The sequence below is a fragment of the Rhincodon typus genome, chromosome 13 (genome assembly GCF_021869965.1).
Source record: "Rhincodon typus isolate 14 chromosome 13, sRhiTyp1.1, whole genome shotgun sequence".
Taxonomy (NCBI): domain Eukaryota; kingdom Metazoa; phylum Chordata; class Chondrichthyes; order Orectolobiformes; family Rhincodontidae; genus Rhincodon; species Rhincodon typus.
Genome location: NC_063344.1, coordinates 19,082,252 through 19,098,705, shown reverse-complemented (window position 1 = coordinate 19,098,705; position 16,454 = coordinate 19,082,252). Strand labels below are relative to the sequence as shown.

At 43.4% G+C, this 16,454-nt stretch overlaps 1 protein-coding gene across 1 annotated transcript in view; it reads right to left on the bottom strand.

The window, feature by feature from the left end:
- tnika (TRAF2 and NCK interacting kinase a) overlaps positions 1–16,454 on the bottom strand; it is a 206,858-nt gene that overhangs the window by 105,479 nt on the left and 84,925 nt on the right. The window contains exon 3 of the mRNA XM_048604542.1: positions 723–779. Coding sequence (XP_048460499.1) covers positions 723–779 — 57 coding nt within the window. The remainder of the gene's footprint in view (positions 1–722; positions 780–16,454) is intronic.

Below are 16,454 nucleotides of genomic sequence, written 5' to 3'. Positions count from 1 at the left end.
AGCAACAGACCTGTCCCCATCAGTACTGTATCCCAGTGTTATAGAGTAACAGACCTGTCCCCATCAGTACTGTACCCCAGTGTTATACAGTAACAGACCTGTCCCCATCAGTACTGTATCCCAAATAATTGCTCACTCTTTGTGCCTTTCCCTCCACCACATTTTCAATGTTTCATCACACCAGTCCCCAGTCAAGTATTTCTCCGTCATCCTTCACTCAGACCTCTCTGCCTCATTCTTCATTTCCAAACATCACCGCCCGGGAAATCCTGCATAGTTATTCCACTCCTGGCTCATTGAGCGAGGCTGGGTCCTGCTCCAGTCAGTATTGTTTCCTGTGCAAATACAATCTACACCATCCCCATTCTCTTCTTTCCAGCTATGTTGGGAACTTCTGTCCTTCGACAAATTCCCATCTTCCCTAGCTAGGGGTTTGAGTCCTCTCCAAAAGCACTGGGAGTTGGAGAGAGAGATAGCCCTGGACTGATCAAAAGGAGACAGAGCTCTTGACCCTGAGGTGTGGCTAATGCTAGTTTATAAATCAGCAATTGCCAATGTGGCACCATGATATTGTCTGTCAGTTTCAAAATGTTTCATAACAGTCTATTGTATGAGCTTTTTGAAGGAGTCAAAGGTTTACACATGTATGACTCTCTGATTCCACATTCAGTCAGTCAGTCTGAACTGAGACAGCCCATTTTCAATGAAGGGAGATAACTCACCCCAGTGACATCCATAACCTTGATTGCAGCCAGTTGTCCTGTCTTGACATGTCGTCCCTGCAGAGAAAGCAAATTATTAGCCGAATTAATGAAGTAAGTACCACACAGGCCTGGGGCTAGAGGATCACTATCACAGACTCTAAAAACACACACAAATCCAGACTGCAGCCTGAAGACAAGAAGGTTACCCTTGCCCCTTTCAGTGTCTGATGAAAACATGATGAGTTCAAGTTCCATTCCCAGGATTTACGCATCAGTTCCAGGCCAACAATCTGAGTGCATGACTCGGGGGGACAGTGCTGTCAGAGGGTCAGTACTGAGGGAGTGCTGCACTGTCAGAGGGTCAGTACTGAGGGAGCGCTGCACTGTCAGAGGGTCAGCACTGAGGGAGAGCTGCACTGTCAGAGGGTCAGCACTGAGGGAGTGCTGCACGATCAGAGGTCAGTACTGAGGGAATGCTGCACTGTCACAGGGTCAGTACTGAGGGAGTGCTGAACTGCGGAGGGTCAATACTGAGGAAGTGCTGAACTGCCAGAGGGTCAGTACTTGAGCCCCATTATTCCTGGGGTCGTTTAAAATATTAAAGATTTAATTAAATTTCCACAATGCATCTGTCAAATGAGCTACCTGTCAGACCTTTCTTTATAAAAAAACAGTGACCATGTTTCCGTATTCAACATGAACTACTATTTGTCACAAAGGGAAAAACTCCACCCATTGGCAAACAAAAATAAGAATAATCGACAAATATCTCTCCTGTCTGGCTGAAACTCTAGTCCTCTTCTTAAACCGCTACACATACGTGTAGGCAGACACAGACAAATAAACATGGGTGTTAGCGGTGGAAGTGGGGTTATACTGAGGAAGCACAGTTCAATAGCACCAGTCCACAGGATTCAATACAGCATTCTTTCTGCTTCTCAAGCCCCTTTGATCTCTGAGATTCTTATTCATTTGAAGTTATTTCATTTTTTTACTCTAGACATAGAGCCATAGGCACACATATTTTTTAGTCTTTTAGTCACTGGTTGGAGGCAACAGCTGAGAGCTTGCTATTCTCTTCCACTAGTTGCTATCTTCCGGGTCTTGGTTATTTCACTGCAGAGAGAGATTAAGACAGAGTCTTTCTCTGTTGCAGTTGGAGGCTTCTGTCCCTATACTGTGCTGATCTGTCCAGTAGCCAGAGAGTTATGATCCTGCTGATGACTCTTGGTCTCCACAACTGGTCCTATTGCCACAAACCAATCAGCAATCTGTTTCTGGGTGTAGCCAGTTCTGCACACACATTCACAGTACTGTGATGTTGTCCTACACAAAACAACAGTGCAAACACAACTCATAATGCATTCCAATAACTTGTGCAGCAACTCATTCTACAGTCCTTGGTTTACAGCGGTATCCATTCTCCATTTTGGTACATAGTCAAAAATAAAGAAAGATAAAACGATGTGGCCTTTATAAAGCAACGTCATGATTCACTGCAGTAGATATTGGAAATCAATGTTGACTATTTCTGGATTAATCATATAAGTTAAAGATTTGATCACAGTTTGCAAAATCCTCCAAATTATCTTTCTTTTTAGGCCTAGGTGACAGAAAGCACAGACTAGGTTTCTGTACTTAACAAGAATTACTGTTTATTACAATTATATAGATCTAGCTACAAGTAAACAATTATGAACAATCAACTTGCAACTCTGCTAGTTAAAACTTTAACCTCCTTATGAACTCCCCCTACACACACAGGCAGACAAAAAAAAGGGTGTTATGGGCAGAGGGAAAGACTGGGAAGACTGTTCAATGGTCCTTGTCCACTGGGTTCACAGAGATGGCACCTTCCCTTTCAGAGGTCTAAATGTTTCTGGCTATCTTGTGCGCACCCACAAGCTGTTCAGCTACCTGAGAGTCAATCACAAAGTCGTTGGCAGGCAGAAGGCCTTTGTCATCTGCAATTGGTCACCACCTCATAGACCAATCAGCTACTTGTTGCCGTCCGAATCTCCCTTTGTATACACCCCTGACTCTAGCTTATCTGCAATAACATCCTCATTGCTTCAACAATCAACAGTGTAAACAGCACTTACAATAATTTTTGGTAGACTCCTTTTAAAAAGCGCGGCAGTCCCTTCCACAAACGTTGGTTTTTAAAACAACCCTTTTCACATGACAGTCCACAATCAAAAATACATAAAAATAAAAATATATGATCTTTACAGTAGATGTAAAAGTTTCTATGACATGAGTTCAAAAGTAAAGCAAAAGAGCTTTCCCTAGTATTCAGATGAACACTACATAAATATTGCAGGTTGGAAAAATAAAACAAACTCACAGGAAGAAAAGGAGACCATTTTTACATTGTTGACCAGCCCGTTGGTCAAGGAACTATTGTAGGAACAGAAGCAGGCCATTCAGCCCTTCATGCCTGCTCCATCATTCAACCAAATGAGTGAATGACAGTCAAGAATTATCCGAAGTGCTTTTTCTTTATTTATGCCCAGAATGTTTGTAACCAACAAAAGCTGTTGAGAGAAAATGGAGTGTGAACAATTTTCATGCTGTGAACAAATGCAAGAGAAAAATTCTCAGTCAATCTTTAATTCCTGGGGCCACCAGGACACTCCTCAGGACAAAGTAACTCCTACTCTCAACTGCCAGGTTTGAGGATATCCAATTTTAAAGGGGGAAAGATTAGATAAAGCAGGGGTGGTAATGTTAATGCAACACTAACTTTATTATATTTGACTCTCTGGTTTTCGCCCCATCGCTGTCTGCATCATGTGATCTTGCTTGCAAACGCTTGCATGAGATGACAAGACAAGACTCGGTGTTGAAATAAGGAGAAGGGTGAATATGCCTTGACCAAGTTCACTGCCATGTGCTTTTGGTTGTATTTGCAGTAACAAAAAGCACCACATGGGGTCAGCAATCAAGCGCATCAAATGATCTGATCTGGTCAATCTGAACAAGGCTAACAAATGGGGAAGAAATTAAACTTGTTACAAGGAAATTTCATTTTGATATCAAGAGTATGTTAGATATAATTACTCATTATTAGTCAGAGTTCAGTGGCATAACTCAGACCTCATGCTATGAGCTATTGTCTTGTTGTCTATTGGTCTGCAAGGGTCTGAAAGGATTAATGTTTGATTGCATGCAATAAGCACTACCTACTCCAATGACTCCATGCAGGCCTGTGGTGGGAGGAATGTACGATTTTGTGGCAAACAGACCTAAAACCAGGTCCTCCCAACAGTCCCTCCAATACTGTAGAGCCTATTCTTAATACCTGTAAATTGTTGCAGCAATGTATAAATAATATGTTTAACTCTGCAAGATTCTTCATATTGGACCAGATCATCACCCTCAAACAAGTTAGATCATGTAAGAGCCTAATGAACACACGTACTTAGAAGATACAGATGGCCACACACACAACAGTCCCACAAATGAAGTCCAGCACTGAGGAGTGCTGCACTGTCCTTTGAATGAAGTATGAAGCCAAGTTCCTCATTTGCCCTGTTAGGTGCATGTGAAAAAATTTCATGGCAATATGTCACATCACCCCCATGCATTCTCAGTACTTATCCCTCAACCAACATCACAAAAAACAGATTGTCTGGTCATTATCACATCACCTGTTTGTGGGATCTTGCTGTGTGAAAAATGGAAACTGTTTGTCCTGCATTACAGCAGCAATTACACTAACTAAAACTACCTGTGACTATGAAACACACAGGCTTGTGAAAGGTGCTATAGCAATGGAGAGGCCATGGTTTAGTGTTACTGTCAGTGGACTTGTGATTCAGAACCAGATTAATATTCTGGACACATGGGTTTAAGTTTCATTTTGATGACTGGTGACATTTAATACCAAAAAACCATGGACTTAAAGCAAGCATAAAAGCCCATCTCGTTCACTAATGCCCTTTAAGGAGGGAAATCTGTTATCTTTACCTAGTCCATCTTATGTTAACTGGATAGAGGAAGGGCACCAGGGTAGTTTCATCATCAAGAAATCCTGAGAAACAGAGTGAGGAATTGGAATTTGCGGTGAGCTTTGTTTGCAATCCTGTGAGGAAGCTGTCAGCTCTCAGGAAACTGACACTTGTATTCTCAATCCCAAAAGTGAGTTTTTAAAAATGCTCCAAAAATAGCCATCATCTTGATTGTCCAAGCAGTGATTAAAGCAGGGTTTCACGTGGAAACTGTCAGTGACTTACAATCCATGTGTCTTCACTCTGTAACAGCCCCAAAGCTCAATCTTCATGTGGAAATCTTACTTCAGTGCAAACCATCAGAGAGTAAATGCTGAATAATGATCATATCTGCTGTACCAACCCAGTGGGCTTATCGCCAAACTCTCTTTCAAAAACAAAGAGAAAAACAAAAAGGTCGCAACAAAAGTAGACACTGGAGCTCTAACTGACCAATCAACACTTTCAAGAGGCTTTCAACTTGTTCAGGTCCCAGCTGTTAACATCAACTTTCATTTCTATAGCGCCTGTCACTCAGTGATACGTTGTAAGGTGATGCACAGGAGCAATTATCCAACTAAGAGTGGACACTGCACCACATATAATACTGGAGCAGATAATCAAACATTTGGTCAGAGGTGGCTTATGAAAAGAGTAATAAAGAAGCGAGAGGGAGAAAGCCAATTCCAGAACTTTGGTTTGAAAAGCAAGTTCTGTTTCTTTTAAAACCACTTCCATCCTTATCAAAGGCTGAACTGAGGTGCATTTCATAAATCGATCATCCCATCCATCGCCAAGTAAAAATCCCCAAAAAGACATAAAGAAAATGAAATAAATTAAGTGCGAAATATTAAAAACCAGAATGCTGAAGAAGCTAGAATTGGAAGACAGCAGAGATCTCAGAGTATCTCTGGAGCCAGAGGAAGTTACAGAAATAGGGAAGTTACAGAAGATAGGATCTGACTTGACTAAACAGTAAAAGTGAACAGAGTGATGACTTGCCTATGACAAAGGATGAGAATGTAATGCTGGACCAGAAGCCCATGGCGGTCAGCGAGTAACTGGGGAGCCCAAAGTATGTGAAATTTGAAGGAGTAAGTGGGGATTAACTGAAGATCAGCTTCAATGATGTTATAAACTCCGAGGTATAAAACATCATTGAGGTTATCTAGTGGGAGGAGAGAGTGGGAACAGAAAAAGAGATTGTGGAGGAGGCGGAAATAGAGGACAAAAGATGAAAGGGGAGGAAAAGAAGTGGGAAAAGTTGGGGACAGAAAAGAGACATGGAAGGAGAGTGTGAGGAGTAGAATGTTATGGGATCGGGAAAACAAACATCAGTATCTTGAGAGCTGGCAGCTTCCTCACAGAATGATAAACAAAACAACTCTCCACTCTGTTCCTCAGAATTCCTTCTAAATTCAATTCCTCTCGTGCCCTCCCCACCCACCAGCTGGAGATCGAAGCTGTTGTCTGTCTGTGGTTGTGACATCTCCAGGATTGTCCCAATTTCTCCAAACAGGAAGAGAATTTCCGATCATATCAACTCGCTGTTAAATGACATTTCCCCCCCTTATCTGACCTCCTATTCTTAGTAATCACCTTAAATAAGTATCTCTTTGTTTCCAGTGGTGAGAGGGTCAGAAATCAACATGTCCTTATTTATTCTGTCAAAACTATTCATAATTCTTCATGTTGTATAAGGCAGTTTGTACCTGTGGGGGTTAACTGATATCACAAGATAAACTCAGTTTATGAGGATATAAAGGCCTGTTCCTAGGGGGAGCTAATTAGTGTGTATGTCCTTTGAGTTCACCAGAGAGCTCCTAGGTATTTGCTTTTTAGTGTTAGTAGTATGTGGCTAAAGTAACATGTTCTTGCTTGAGCCTAATGTCTCACAAGAGATAATCATGTACTTTTACATGTAATATAACTAGTTACTAAGTAAAATGTAATAAACTTTTACCTATTAGTCAAGTCAAAGCCTATGTTGTGCCTTGGGATTGTGTGGGCATCCTTCTGCACATGGCATCAGTAGTTCAATTAATACCATAGAAACATAGAAATTAGTTGCAGGAGTAGGCCATTCGGCCTTTCGAGTCTGCATCACCATTCAATATGATAATGGCTGATCATGCAATTTCAGTATCCCACCCCTGCTTTCTCTCCATACTCCTTGATCCGTTTAGACACAAGGGCCATATCCAGCTCACTCTTGAATATATCTAATGAGCTGGCCCCTACATCTTTCTGTGGTAGAGAATTCCACAGGATCAGAACTCTCTGAGTGAAAAAATTCTTCATTATCTCAGTCCTGAATGGCTTCCCCACACCAATGAGAAGGCATGCCGAAAATCTACCCAAGGCATCCCAAACCAATGTTTACAATATGTTGACAGCACAGCACTGGCATACAACTTAAAAATATCATATTGCTACTTGAACTCCTCTTAACCTTCTCTGCTCCAACAGGAACAATCCTGACTCCTTAGTCTTTCCACATGACTGATGTTCCTCAGCCTTGGCACCATTGCCATAAACCTCCACACCCTCTCCAAGGCCTTGGAATTCTTTCTAAAGCAATTCAACACAACATATTTGCTGATTTGTTGCCAGAATTGACAGATGCCAGTCCGGCATAGCAACTCCCCTCTGGTTGGTCACAGTAGCCCTGGTGAGGCGAGGGATATTCGGGGCTGGGTTTCTACTCCTCTGTGATAGCCATAATGTCTCCTAGAAAGTGAACAGTGCGAATATTGGTGAAGAAAGGAGGAGGGAAGACAAAATGAAATTCAGCTTTTACTCCCAGACTGCTAGCACTGTTTCTGAAGGAGGTGATGAGAAACAGAGCTTTAGTCAAAATATAGGAGTTGGCAAATTTTGTAGAAAATGGTCAGATGTGGGGAGTAAGTCATTCCCAAGTTAATAAATTACTCTTCCTGGCCTCACCTTTTCTCATTTCTATAACAAATAACACTCCAAAATCTCTAATGTCACCCCCCCATATTAATTGCTGGACATTTAGATCCATGCTTTAAGCTTCAAAGACAACGCATCCTAAAACCTCTCCACCTCTCTCTCTTTCCTCATTAAACACATTCCTTTAAAGCTAGTAGGAACTGCAGATGCTGGAGAATCCGAGACAACAAAGTGCAGGGCTGGATGAACACAGCAGGCCAAGCAGCATCATAGGAACACCTCTTTGACCGAGTTTTTGATTACTCATCTCATTATCTAATCTGATTTGGGTATTCCAATCAACAATCATTCCTCTGAAACATTTCATAACATTAAAGGCACTATGTAAATGCAACTTGCTTCTGCAGGTCTCGAAGGAAAAACAGAACGGGAATGTCAATTTGCTGTTTTCGGTGTCCGTATTCCTGCCCAGAGAACAGGAATAAGCGTTTCTGTCTCATTGGGTGAACAAGTTTCTGTCTATGTAATTATAGCTAACAGGTATCGAGCCCACAACAGTGATTCACAATGCCCCACCTCCAAATGGCATTTTAATCTGCCAAGAGACCGCAGAGGACAAGAATTAAACATATAATTAAGCTTTCATTGTTTCCTTGTTCGGAGTTGAGAGATCACTGAACCAACTGCAACACATGCAGGCAAAATGGCTTGATTCCAAAACACCAGCATTAAACAAGGACAAGGAAGATTGTGTCTTTGAAGTTGGCGTTACTTTCTCCTTGTTTGTTCAGATCCTCATGATAACTTGAGAGATATCTAGGAACAGAAATGGCCATACCAAAGTGCTAATTATTCACCTCCAGAAAGGCAAACAGGCTTGTTTCTGCATGTAAAGACCAACTGGAGCGGTGCCATTTGCGAGCACACAGTATTTATAGGAGGGATAATATCCCCCTCAAAAGACATGACTGGCTGACAACTGACCAAGCATTCCCATTGACACAGAACCCATAAAGAACCCACACAGCGATCTGAAATCCCAACTGGAGCGCAGTCCACACTCTGCGGACATCACCAACCACACCCTCGTGTCTGACTTGGGTGCTAATGTCCACAGTTTTAACCTTCACTGGAAGAGCAACTCAATCCACTTCCCAGTTTGACCCTGGATGCCCCACTCAGGCCACTGACCACAGACTGAGGAGATACAGGGTGACAGTAGAGGGCTGTTGCTCAGACTGGAGGTCTGTGTCCAGCGCTGTGTGGCAAGGATCTGTGTTGGATCCATTGTTGTTCGTCATTAATGTAAACAATTTGGATGAGAATATAGGAGGCATGGTTAGTAGGTTTGTGGGTGACACCAAAATTAGTGGTGTAGAGGACAATGAAGAAGGTTAGCTAAGAATACAACAGGATCTTGATCAATCGGGCCAGTGGATCGAAGAATAACAAATGGAGTTTCATAGAATCCCTACAGTGTGGAAACAGGCCCTTCGGCCCAACAAGTCCACAACGACCCTTGGAGAATCCCACCCAGACCCATCCCCCTATAACCCACCTAAGCTACATATCCCTGAACACTATGGACAATTTAACATGGCCAATCCACCTAGCCTGCACATCTTTGACTGTGGGAGGAAACTGGAGTACCCAGAGGAAACCCACACAGACACGGGGAGAATGTGCAAATTCCACACAGACAGTCGCCCGAGGGTAGAATCAAATCCGGGTCCCTGGCGCTGTGCGGCAGCAGTGCTAACCACTGAGCCACCGTGCTGCCCTACAGTTTAATTCAGATAAATGCAAGTTGTTGCATTTTGGTAAGACAAACCAGGACAGGGCTTACACAGTTAATGGCAGGGTTCTGAGAGAGCTGTTGAACAGAGAGACCTACAGGTCCAAGTACATAGTTCCTTGAAAGCAGTGTCACAGGTAGGCAGGGTGGTGAAGAATCAGATGGAATACTGCTCGCTTGCTTGGATAACTGTAGCTCGAACAACACTCAAGAAGCTTGGTCAAAGGAGCCCAATTGATTGGCAACACATTCATGACCTTCAACATTCTACTTCCACTATCACCGACGCTCAGTAACAGCAGTGCGTGTCATCTACAGGATGCACCAAGGCACCTTAAACGACATTAGAATATCAACTTCAAGTCACTTATTATCCTGACTTGGAAATATGTCACCATTCCTTTAGTGTCACTAAGTCAAAATCCTGGCACTGCCTTCTCAACAGCAATTTGGGTGTCTCTAAACTACGTGGATTTCTTTCAAGAAGGCAGCTCACCATCATCTTCTCGAGGGCAACTTGCAATTGGCAATAAATGCTGGCTCGGTCAATGATGTTTGCATCACAAGAAATGGATATATTAAAATGCTCAATTTTCCTTCTAAAATTTCCATTCCCACGCTGAATTGCTTCTTAGTCTGTGATGCCCTTGGACTAGGCAGTATTCTCACGGTATCAACAATTTGAAAGCTCTGTCAATCTGTGCACAACTTCACAATCAAGAGAAAGGGCCTCCTAGCATAGCTGACTCCATACCTTCTGTCACCCATGATTCAACATCCTGTGTCTGAAAGTAGTAGGTTCAAATCCCACTCCAGACACTAAGCAACAACCTACACTAACTTTCCTATGCAGTACTGAGGGAGTGCTGCACTGTTGTAGGTACTGTCCTTTGGATAACATTGAGGCCCCTGTGCATGCTCAGAGCATTAAAATATCAAATACCTTGTGTTTCTCTTCTGCTTTTTACAACCTCCTGTTGCTTCATAGCCAGTGGGGATACTTTCAGGAGTGCAGTTGTTGTTGTAATGCAGGAAAATTACAGCCTATTTGCACTCAGAAGGATCCCATGAACAGTGATGGGGTAAATGGGCAGACAATATCTTTCATTCATATTAATGAAGGATGAATATTGGTCCAGGACAGCTGGGGTGATTCCCTTGCTCTGCTGCAAAATAGCATTGTCTGATGCTGGCAGACAAGTATTCCCCTCCCCTCCCTTGCCTGCCTTCCGCAGGGACCGTTCCCTCTGGGACATCCCGTTCGACTCTTCCTTCACTCCAACACACCCCTACAGCGCCATGGCACCTTACCCTGTGACCGCCGAAGGTACAACACCTGCCCATTTACCTCCTCCCTCCCCAGTATCCAAGGACCCAAACATACCTTCCAGGTGAAGCAACACTTCACCTGCACTTCCCAGAATCTAGTCTATTGCATTTGCTGCTCACAATATGGTCTCCTCTACATTGGGGAAACAAAGCGTAGACTGGGTGACCACTTTCAGACCAGCTGCATTCTGCTCACAAAAAAGACCCTGAGCTTCCAGTTGCCTGCCACTTTAACACACCACCCTGTTCCCAGGCCAACATCTCTATCTCAGGCTTGCTGCAGTGTTCTAGCGAAGCTCAGCGCAAGCTGGAAGAACAGTATCTCATTTTCGGCTTGGGGACCCTGTAGCCCTCCAGATTCAATAACGAGTTAAATAATTTTCGGGCCTGATCTCTCCCATGTTCTAGACCCCTATCCCACACACCAGGCCTTGGCATCACATAGCCTGCCATTCCACACTCTCTACTGTTAATCACTAACAGTCTCCTTTAACAGCTATTCACCCTCCTAATCAGATCGTTATCAACTCCCTTGTCTGTCCAACTCTTCTTCTGTCTCTTTGGGCTGTATCTCCACCTATTGTTCACTCTTTAACCCCTCCCCCCACCCCATCTTCTGCATATAAACTTTTATCTTCCTAGCTACTACCAGTTCTGAGGAAGGGTCACCGGACCCGAAACGGTAACTCTAATTTTTCTTCAAAGATACTGCCAGATCTGCTGGGCTTTTCCACCAACTTCTGTTTTTGTCTGTTTTGTCCGTCTGTTGGGGTCCCAATCAATGAGAAAGCAGCAAGCCCTCTGTGGACCCGGGCTCTGTGTCATTTCCTGTTGGCTATTCTTGAACTACTCTGAATATGAATGTGACTAAACTGCGATATGACTCTGAGATAACAAGGTGTAGAGCTGGATGAACACAAGCAGCAAGCAGCATCAGAGGAGCAGGAAAACTGATGTTTCGGGTCTGGACCCTTCTTCAGAAATGGGGGAGGGGAAGGGGATTCTGAAATAAATAGAGTGAGGGGGAGGCGGATGGAAGATGGATAAAGGAGCAGAAACGTGGACAGGAGATGGACAGGTCAAGGAGGCAGGGATGGAGCCAGTAAAGGTGAGTGTAGGTGGGGAGTTAGGGTGAGGGTTGGTCAGTCCAGGGAAGACGGACAGGTCAAGTAGACGGTGATGAGGCTGGTAGGTAGGAGGTGGGGGTGGGGGTTGAGGTGGGAGGAGTGGATAGGTGGGAGGAAGGACAGACAGGTTAAGGAGGCGGGGACAAGCTGGGTTGGTTTTGGGATGCGGTCGTGGGCGGGGAGATTTTGAAGCTTCCCGCCTCCTTGACCTGTCCGTCTTCCCTGGAATGACCAACCCCCACCCTAACTCCCCATCTACACTCACCTTCACTCTCCATCCCCGCCTCCTTGACCTGTCCGTCTCCTCTCCACCTATCTGCTCTTTTATCCATCTTCCATCCGCCTCCCCCTCTCTCTCTATTTATTTCAGAAACCCCTTCCCATCCCCCATTTCTAAAGAAGGGTCCAGACCCGAAACGTCAGCTTTCCTGCTCCTCTGATGCTGGTTGGCCTGCTGTGTTCATCCAGCTCTACACCTTGTTATCTCAGATTCTCCAGCATCTGCAGTTCCTACTATATCTGCAATATGACTCTATTGAGATTGGAGAAATAGGGTGAGAGCAAAATGTGAAAATGGGCAGAAAGCAAAACAGAATGGGCGGAGGGAAGGAAGCAAAATGACCCCATAAATTCTGTGATATGTTTGCATGAAGGCAGGACAGGCTAATGTACTCAGTTGCAGGGCTATTCACATCCTCACCCTCTCAAATATAATTCAATGTTTATACAAAATGCTACATAAAAACAGCCAGTCAGAAGAGTGGAACGTTCAAACAAAACATACCTTCTTTGTCTATTTTCCAGAGAATTTCAACAAAGCCAAGAGCAATGTCTTTGTTGTATTAAACAAAAACAACTTGGTAACAATATCAGGGAGTACCTCACTAACAAGAAAAGTTATTCACTTTGACATGCAATAGCATTATAGTGTAGATCTGATCAACCATTCCCCACCATTCCCAACTTTAATCTGCAAACGGTATCCAAAATTGGGGCATATTAGTACTGCACAGAAGGGAAAAACACTGATGAATGAGACACACTAGTCCCACTCATCATACATACTTCAATATGACCAGTAATTTTGAACATAAGAAATAGGAGCATGAGTAGGCTGTATGGCTTCTCAAGCCTGCTCCACCATTCAATAAGATCATGGCTGATCTTTTCTGTGGACCCAGTCCACTTAGCTGCCCACTCACCATAGCCCTTAATTCCCTTACTGTTCAAAAATCTATGTATCTTTGCCTTAAAAACATTCAACGAGGTAACCTCCGCTGCTTCACTGGACAGGGAATTCCACAGGTTCACAAGCCTTTGGGTGAAGAAGTTCCTCCTCAACTCATTCCTCAATGATTTTCAAAGCTTTTTTTCTCCTCAGAGGGTACTGTCTTGCCAATGTGATATTTAACCAGTGCCCTATCTGATCTTTCTACTACAGTAAGATTTCATTGCACCCTTTAGAAGAAATTTTTTTGGTAAATCTCTAATAGTGAGTAAAGTGGGGGCTTTTTTAAAAAAAAAAATTTCTGTGATCTGTCTCTTGATTGAGTATTAATATTAGGGATTGGTATTAGGTTATCCCTGAACAGCGCTTTTGAGCAGTGAGATTGTACTAACACTGCATTTTGAGCAAGATGTGTTGTGTTTGCTTTGACATAATTTCTGGGTCTGTAGATTGTTAAAGGGCAGAAGTTGTGTTTAGTAAGGTAATGTGCTGTTCCTGTCACATGTGGGAGATCAGGGAGACTTTGAAAGTTCCTGGAGACTATGTCAGCTGGAAGTGTGTTTGGTTTCAAATCCTATTGGACCACATGGATTGGTTGGAGCGGCAGTTAGAGGCAATGAGCAGTTTACAAGAACAAGGGAGGGGTGTGATGTATGGCAGTTTCAGGAAGGCAAAAAAACCACAGATCCAGTCAGGTAGGTGGTTGAATGTTAGGTAGCAGAAGTAGCCAGGTGGTACAGGAGACTCCTGTGGCTATCCCCATTTCGTGGAGATGCTGGTGTTGGATGGTGGTGGACAAGGTCAGAATTCACACTACATGTGACCCCACCATGCTGTTCTGTAAAATCTTCCTTACTATCCTATTTTGACACCATCACCTTGATAAATTCTTATGATCTCTCTACCTCAATTAGTTTGTACAGTTTTGGATTACTTATTACTCTGGTTAGACACTCAGCACGTGACTCTTATACCTATCATGTTATTCCACTCATTTGGTTTGTATCCAGCACCATCTTCTTTTTAATTTTTTGTAATGATCTCTCTGCCCTGTTTAATTAGATTATAGGTCATGCCTTCGCTTGTTATTAGCTGTTGACACTTTCCTCACTCCATCTGATACTCTTGGTCACCTTGGACCCATTATTCGGTCTGTCAACACTCCACTTTGTATGATCTTTTGATGTCTCTGCCCATTGATCTCTCTGCCTATAAATTCTGTGCCTGTGTGCTTCTCTCTCACTTCACCTAACGAAGGGGCAACCCTCCGAAATCTTGTGATTTGTAGCACTATAACCAGGTATTGTCTGACTTCCGGCCTTATCTCCATCTCAAATAGGCATACTGTTTTGGATGCTGGAGCAGGGGATAGCCTGTCAGGGGAGTATAAGACTGACAGCCAGGTTTCTCTCTAGTCTGGGGCACAGACGTTTCTGCGGTCATCAGTGATGCATCAGAATGGTGTGTGCCTCCCTGGTGCCAGGGTCAAGGATGTCTTGGGCAGGGTGCAGAATATGCTGAAAGGGGAGAGTGAGCATCAGGAGTTCGTTGTGCATGTTGATACAAATGACATAGGTTAGGAAAGGGATGGGTTCTGCAGACAGAATATAGGAAACTAGGCAGGAGGTTAAAAAGTAGGTCTTCAAGGGTAGTAATATCTGGATTACTACTGGTACCACATGCTTGTGAGAGTAGGAATAGGAGGATGGAGCAGATGAAAGCATGGCTGAGCAGCTGGTGCAGGGGGCAAGAATTCACAATTTTGCACCACTGTCTTCTCTTCAGATGTAGAAATGACCCGTAAAAGAGGGATGGGTTCCACCTCAATTGGAAAGGGGTCAATATCCCTGTGGGAGGAATTTGCTAGTGTTATTTGAGAGGCTTTAAACTAGTTAGAGGGGGGAGGTTGGGAACCAAGGCGATAGTGAGAAAAGAGAAAAGGCTGAAGCTGGTACAGTAGATAAGGGGAGCAAGTTTAATAGTCAAGGCAGACAATAGTTTGGCTGAAAACAACGTAAGACTAATAAATTAAACGACATTTATTTCAACGCAAGAGACCTGACAGGTAAGGCAGAAGAACTTAGGGCATAGATCGGAACATATCATAGCTGTTACAGAAACGTGGCTCAGGGATGGACAGTACTGACTGCTTAATGTTCTGGTATGCAGATGCTACAGGAAAGGTAGGAAAGAATTCCAAGAGGGGAGGGAGAGTGGTGATTTTGTTTACGGAGAACATTAAGGCTTACTTAGGGAGGGTATTCCTGGGAGATCGTCTAGTGAAGTTTTATGTGTCGAATTTAAAAATAAGAAAGGGATGATCACTTTGTTGGGATTTTATTATAGGCCCCCAAGTTGTCAGGGGAAATTGTGCAACAAATACATAAGGAGATCTCAGATATCTGTAAGAAAAATGGGGCTATAAGGGTAGAAGATGCTAACTTTACAAATGTAGTGGGACTGTCATAGTGTTAAGGGCCTGGAAGGGGAGGAATTTGTTAAGTTTGTACAAGAAAAACTTTATTTTTCAATATGTGGATGTACCTACCTGAGAAGGGGCTACACTTGACCTTCTATTGGGAAATAAGGCAGGGCAAGTGACTGAGGTGTCAGCGGGGGAGCACTTTGGGGCAAGTGATCATAATTCTATTGGTTTTTAAATAGTTACGGAAAAGGATAGAACTGATCAAAAAATTATAGTTCAAATTTGGAGTAAGGCCAATTTTGACAGTATTAGTCGGGAACTTTCAAAAGTTCATTGGTGGGGTCTATTCATAGGTAAAGGGATGGTTGGGATGTGGAAGGCCTTTAACAACGAGATAATGAGAGACAGTATGTTCCTGTTAGTGTGAAGGGCAAGGCTTGTAGGTGTAGAGAGTACTGGCTGACTAGAGAAAATGAGGTCTGGTCTAGGAAAAGAAGGAGGTATTTATTAGGTATAGACAGCTGGGATTGAGTAAATCCCTTGAGGCAGGGCAGTTGGAGTATGCTTAAGAGAGAAATCAGAAGGGGACATGAGACTGCTTTGGCAAATAGGGTTAAGGAGAATCTAAAGAGATTCTATAAACACATTAAGGACAAAAGAGTAACTAAGGAGAGAAAAGGACTCTTTAAAGGGCAACAAGGCCGTCTATGTGTGGAACCGCAGGAGATGGGTGAGATATGAAACAGGTATTTTGTATCAGTATTTACTGTACAGAAGGATAGGGAAGCTGGAGAAGTGGAGAAATAAACAGTTTCAGAGATAGTAGGAACTGCAGATGCTGGAGAATCTGAGATAACAAGGTGTAGAGCTGGATGAACACAGCAGGCCAAGCAGCATCAGAGGAGCAGGAAGGCTGACATTTCGGGCCTAGACCCTTC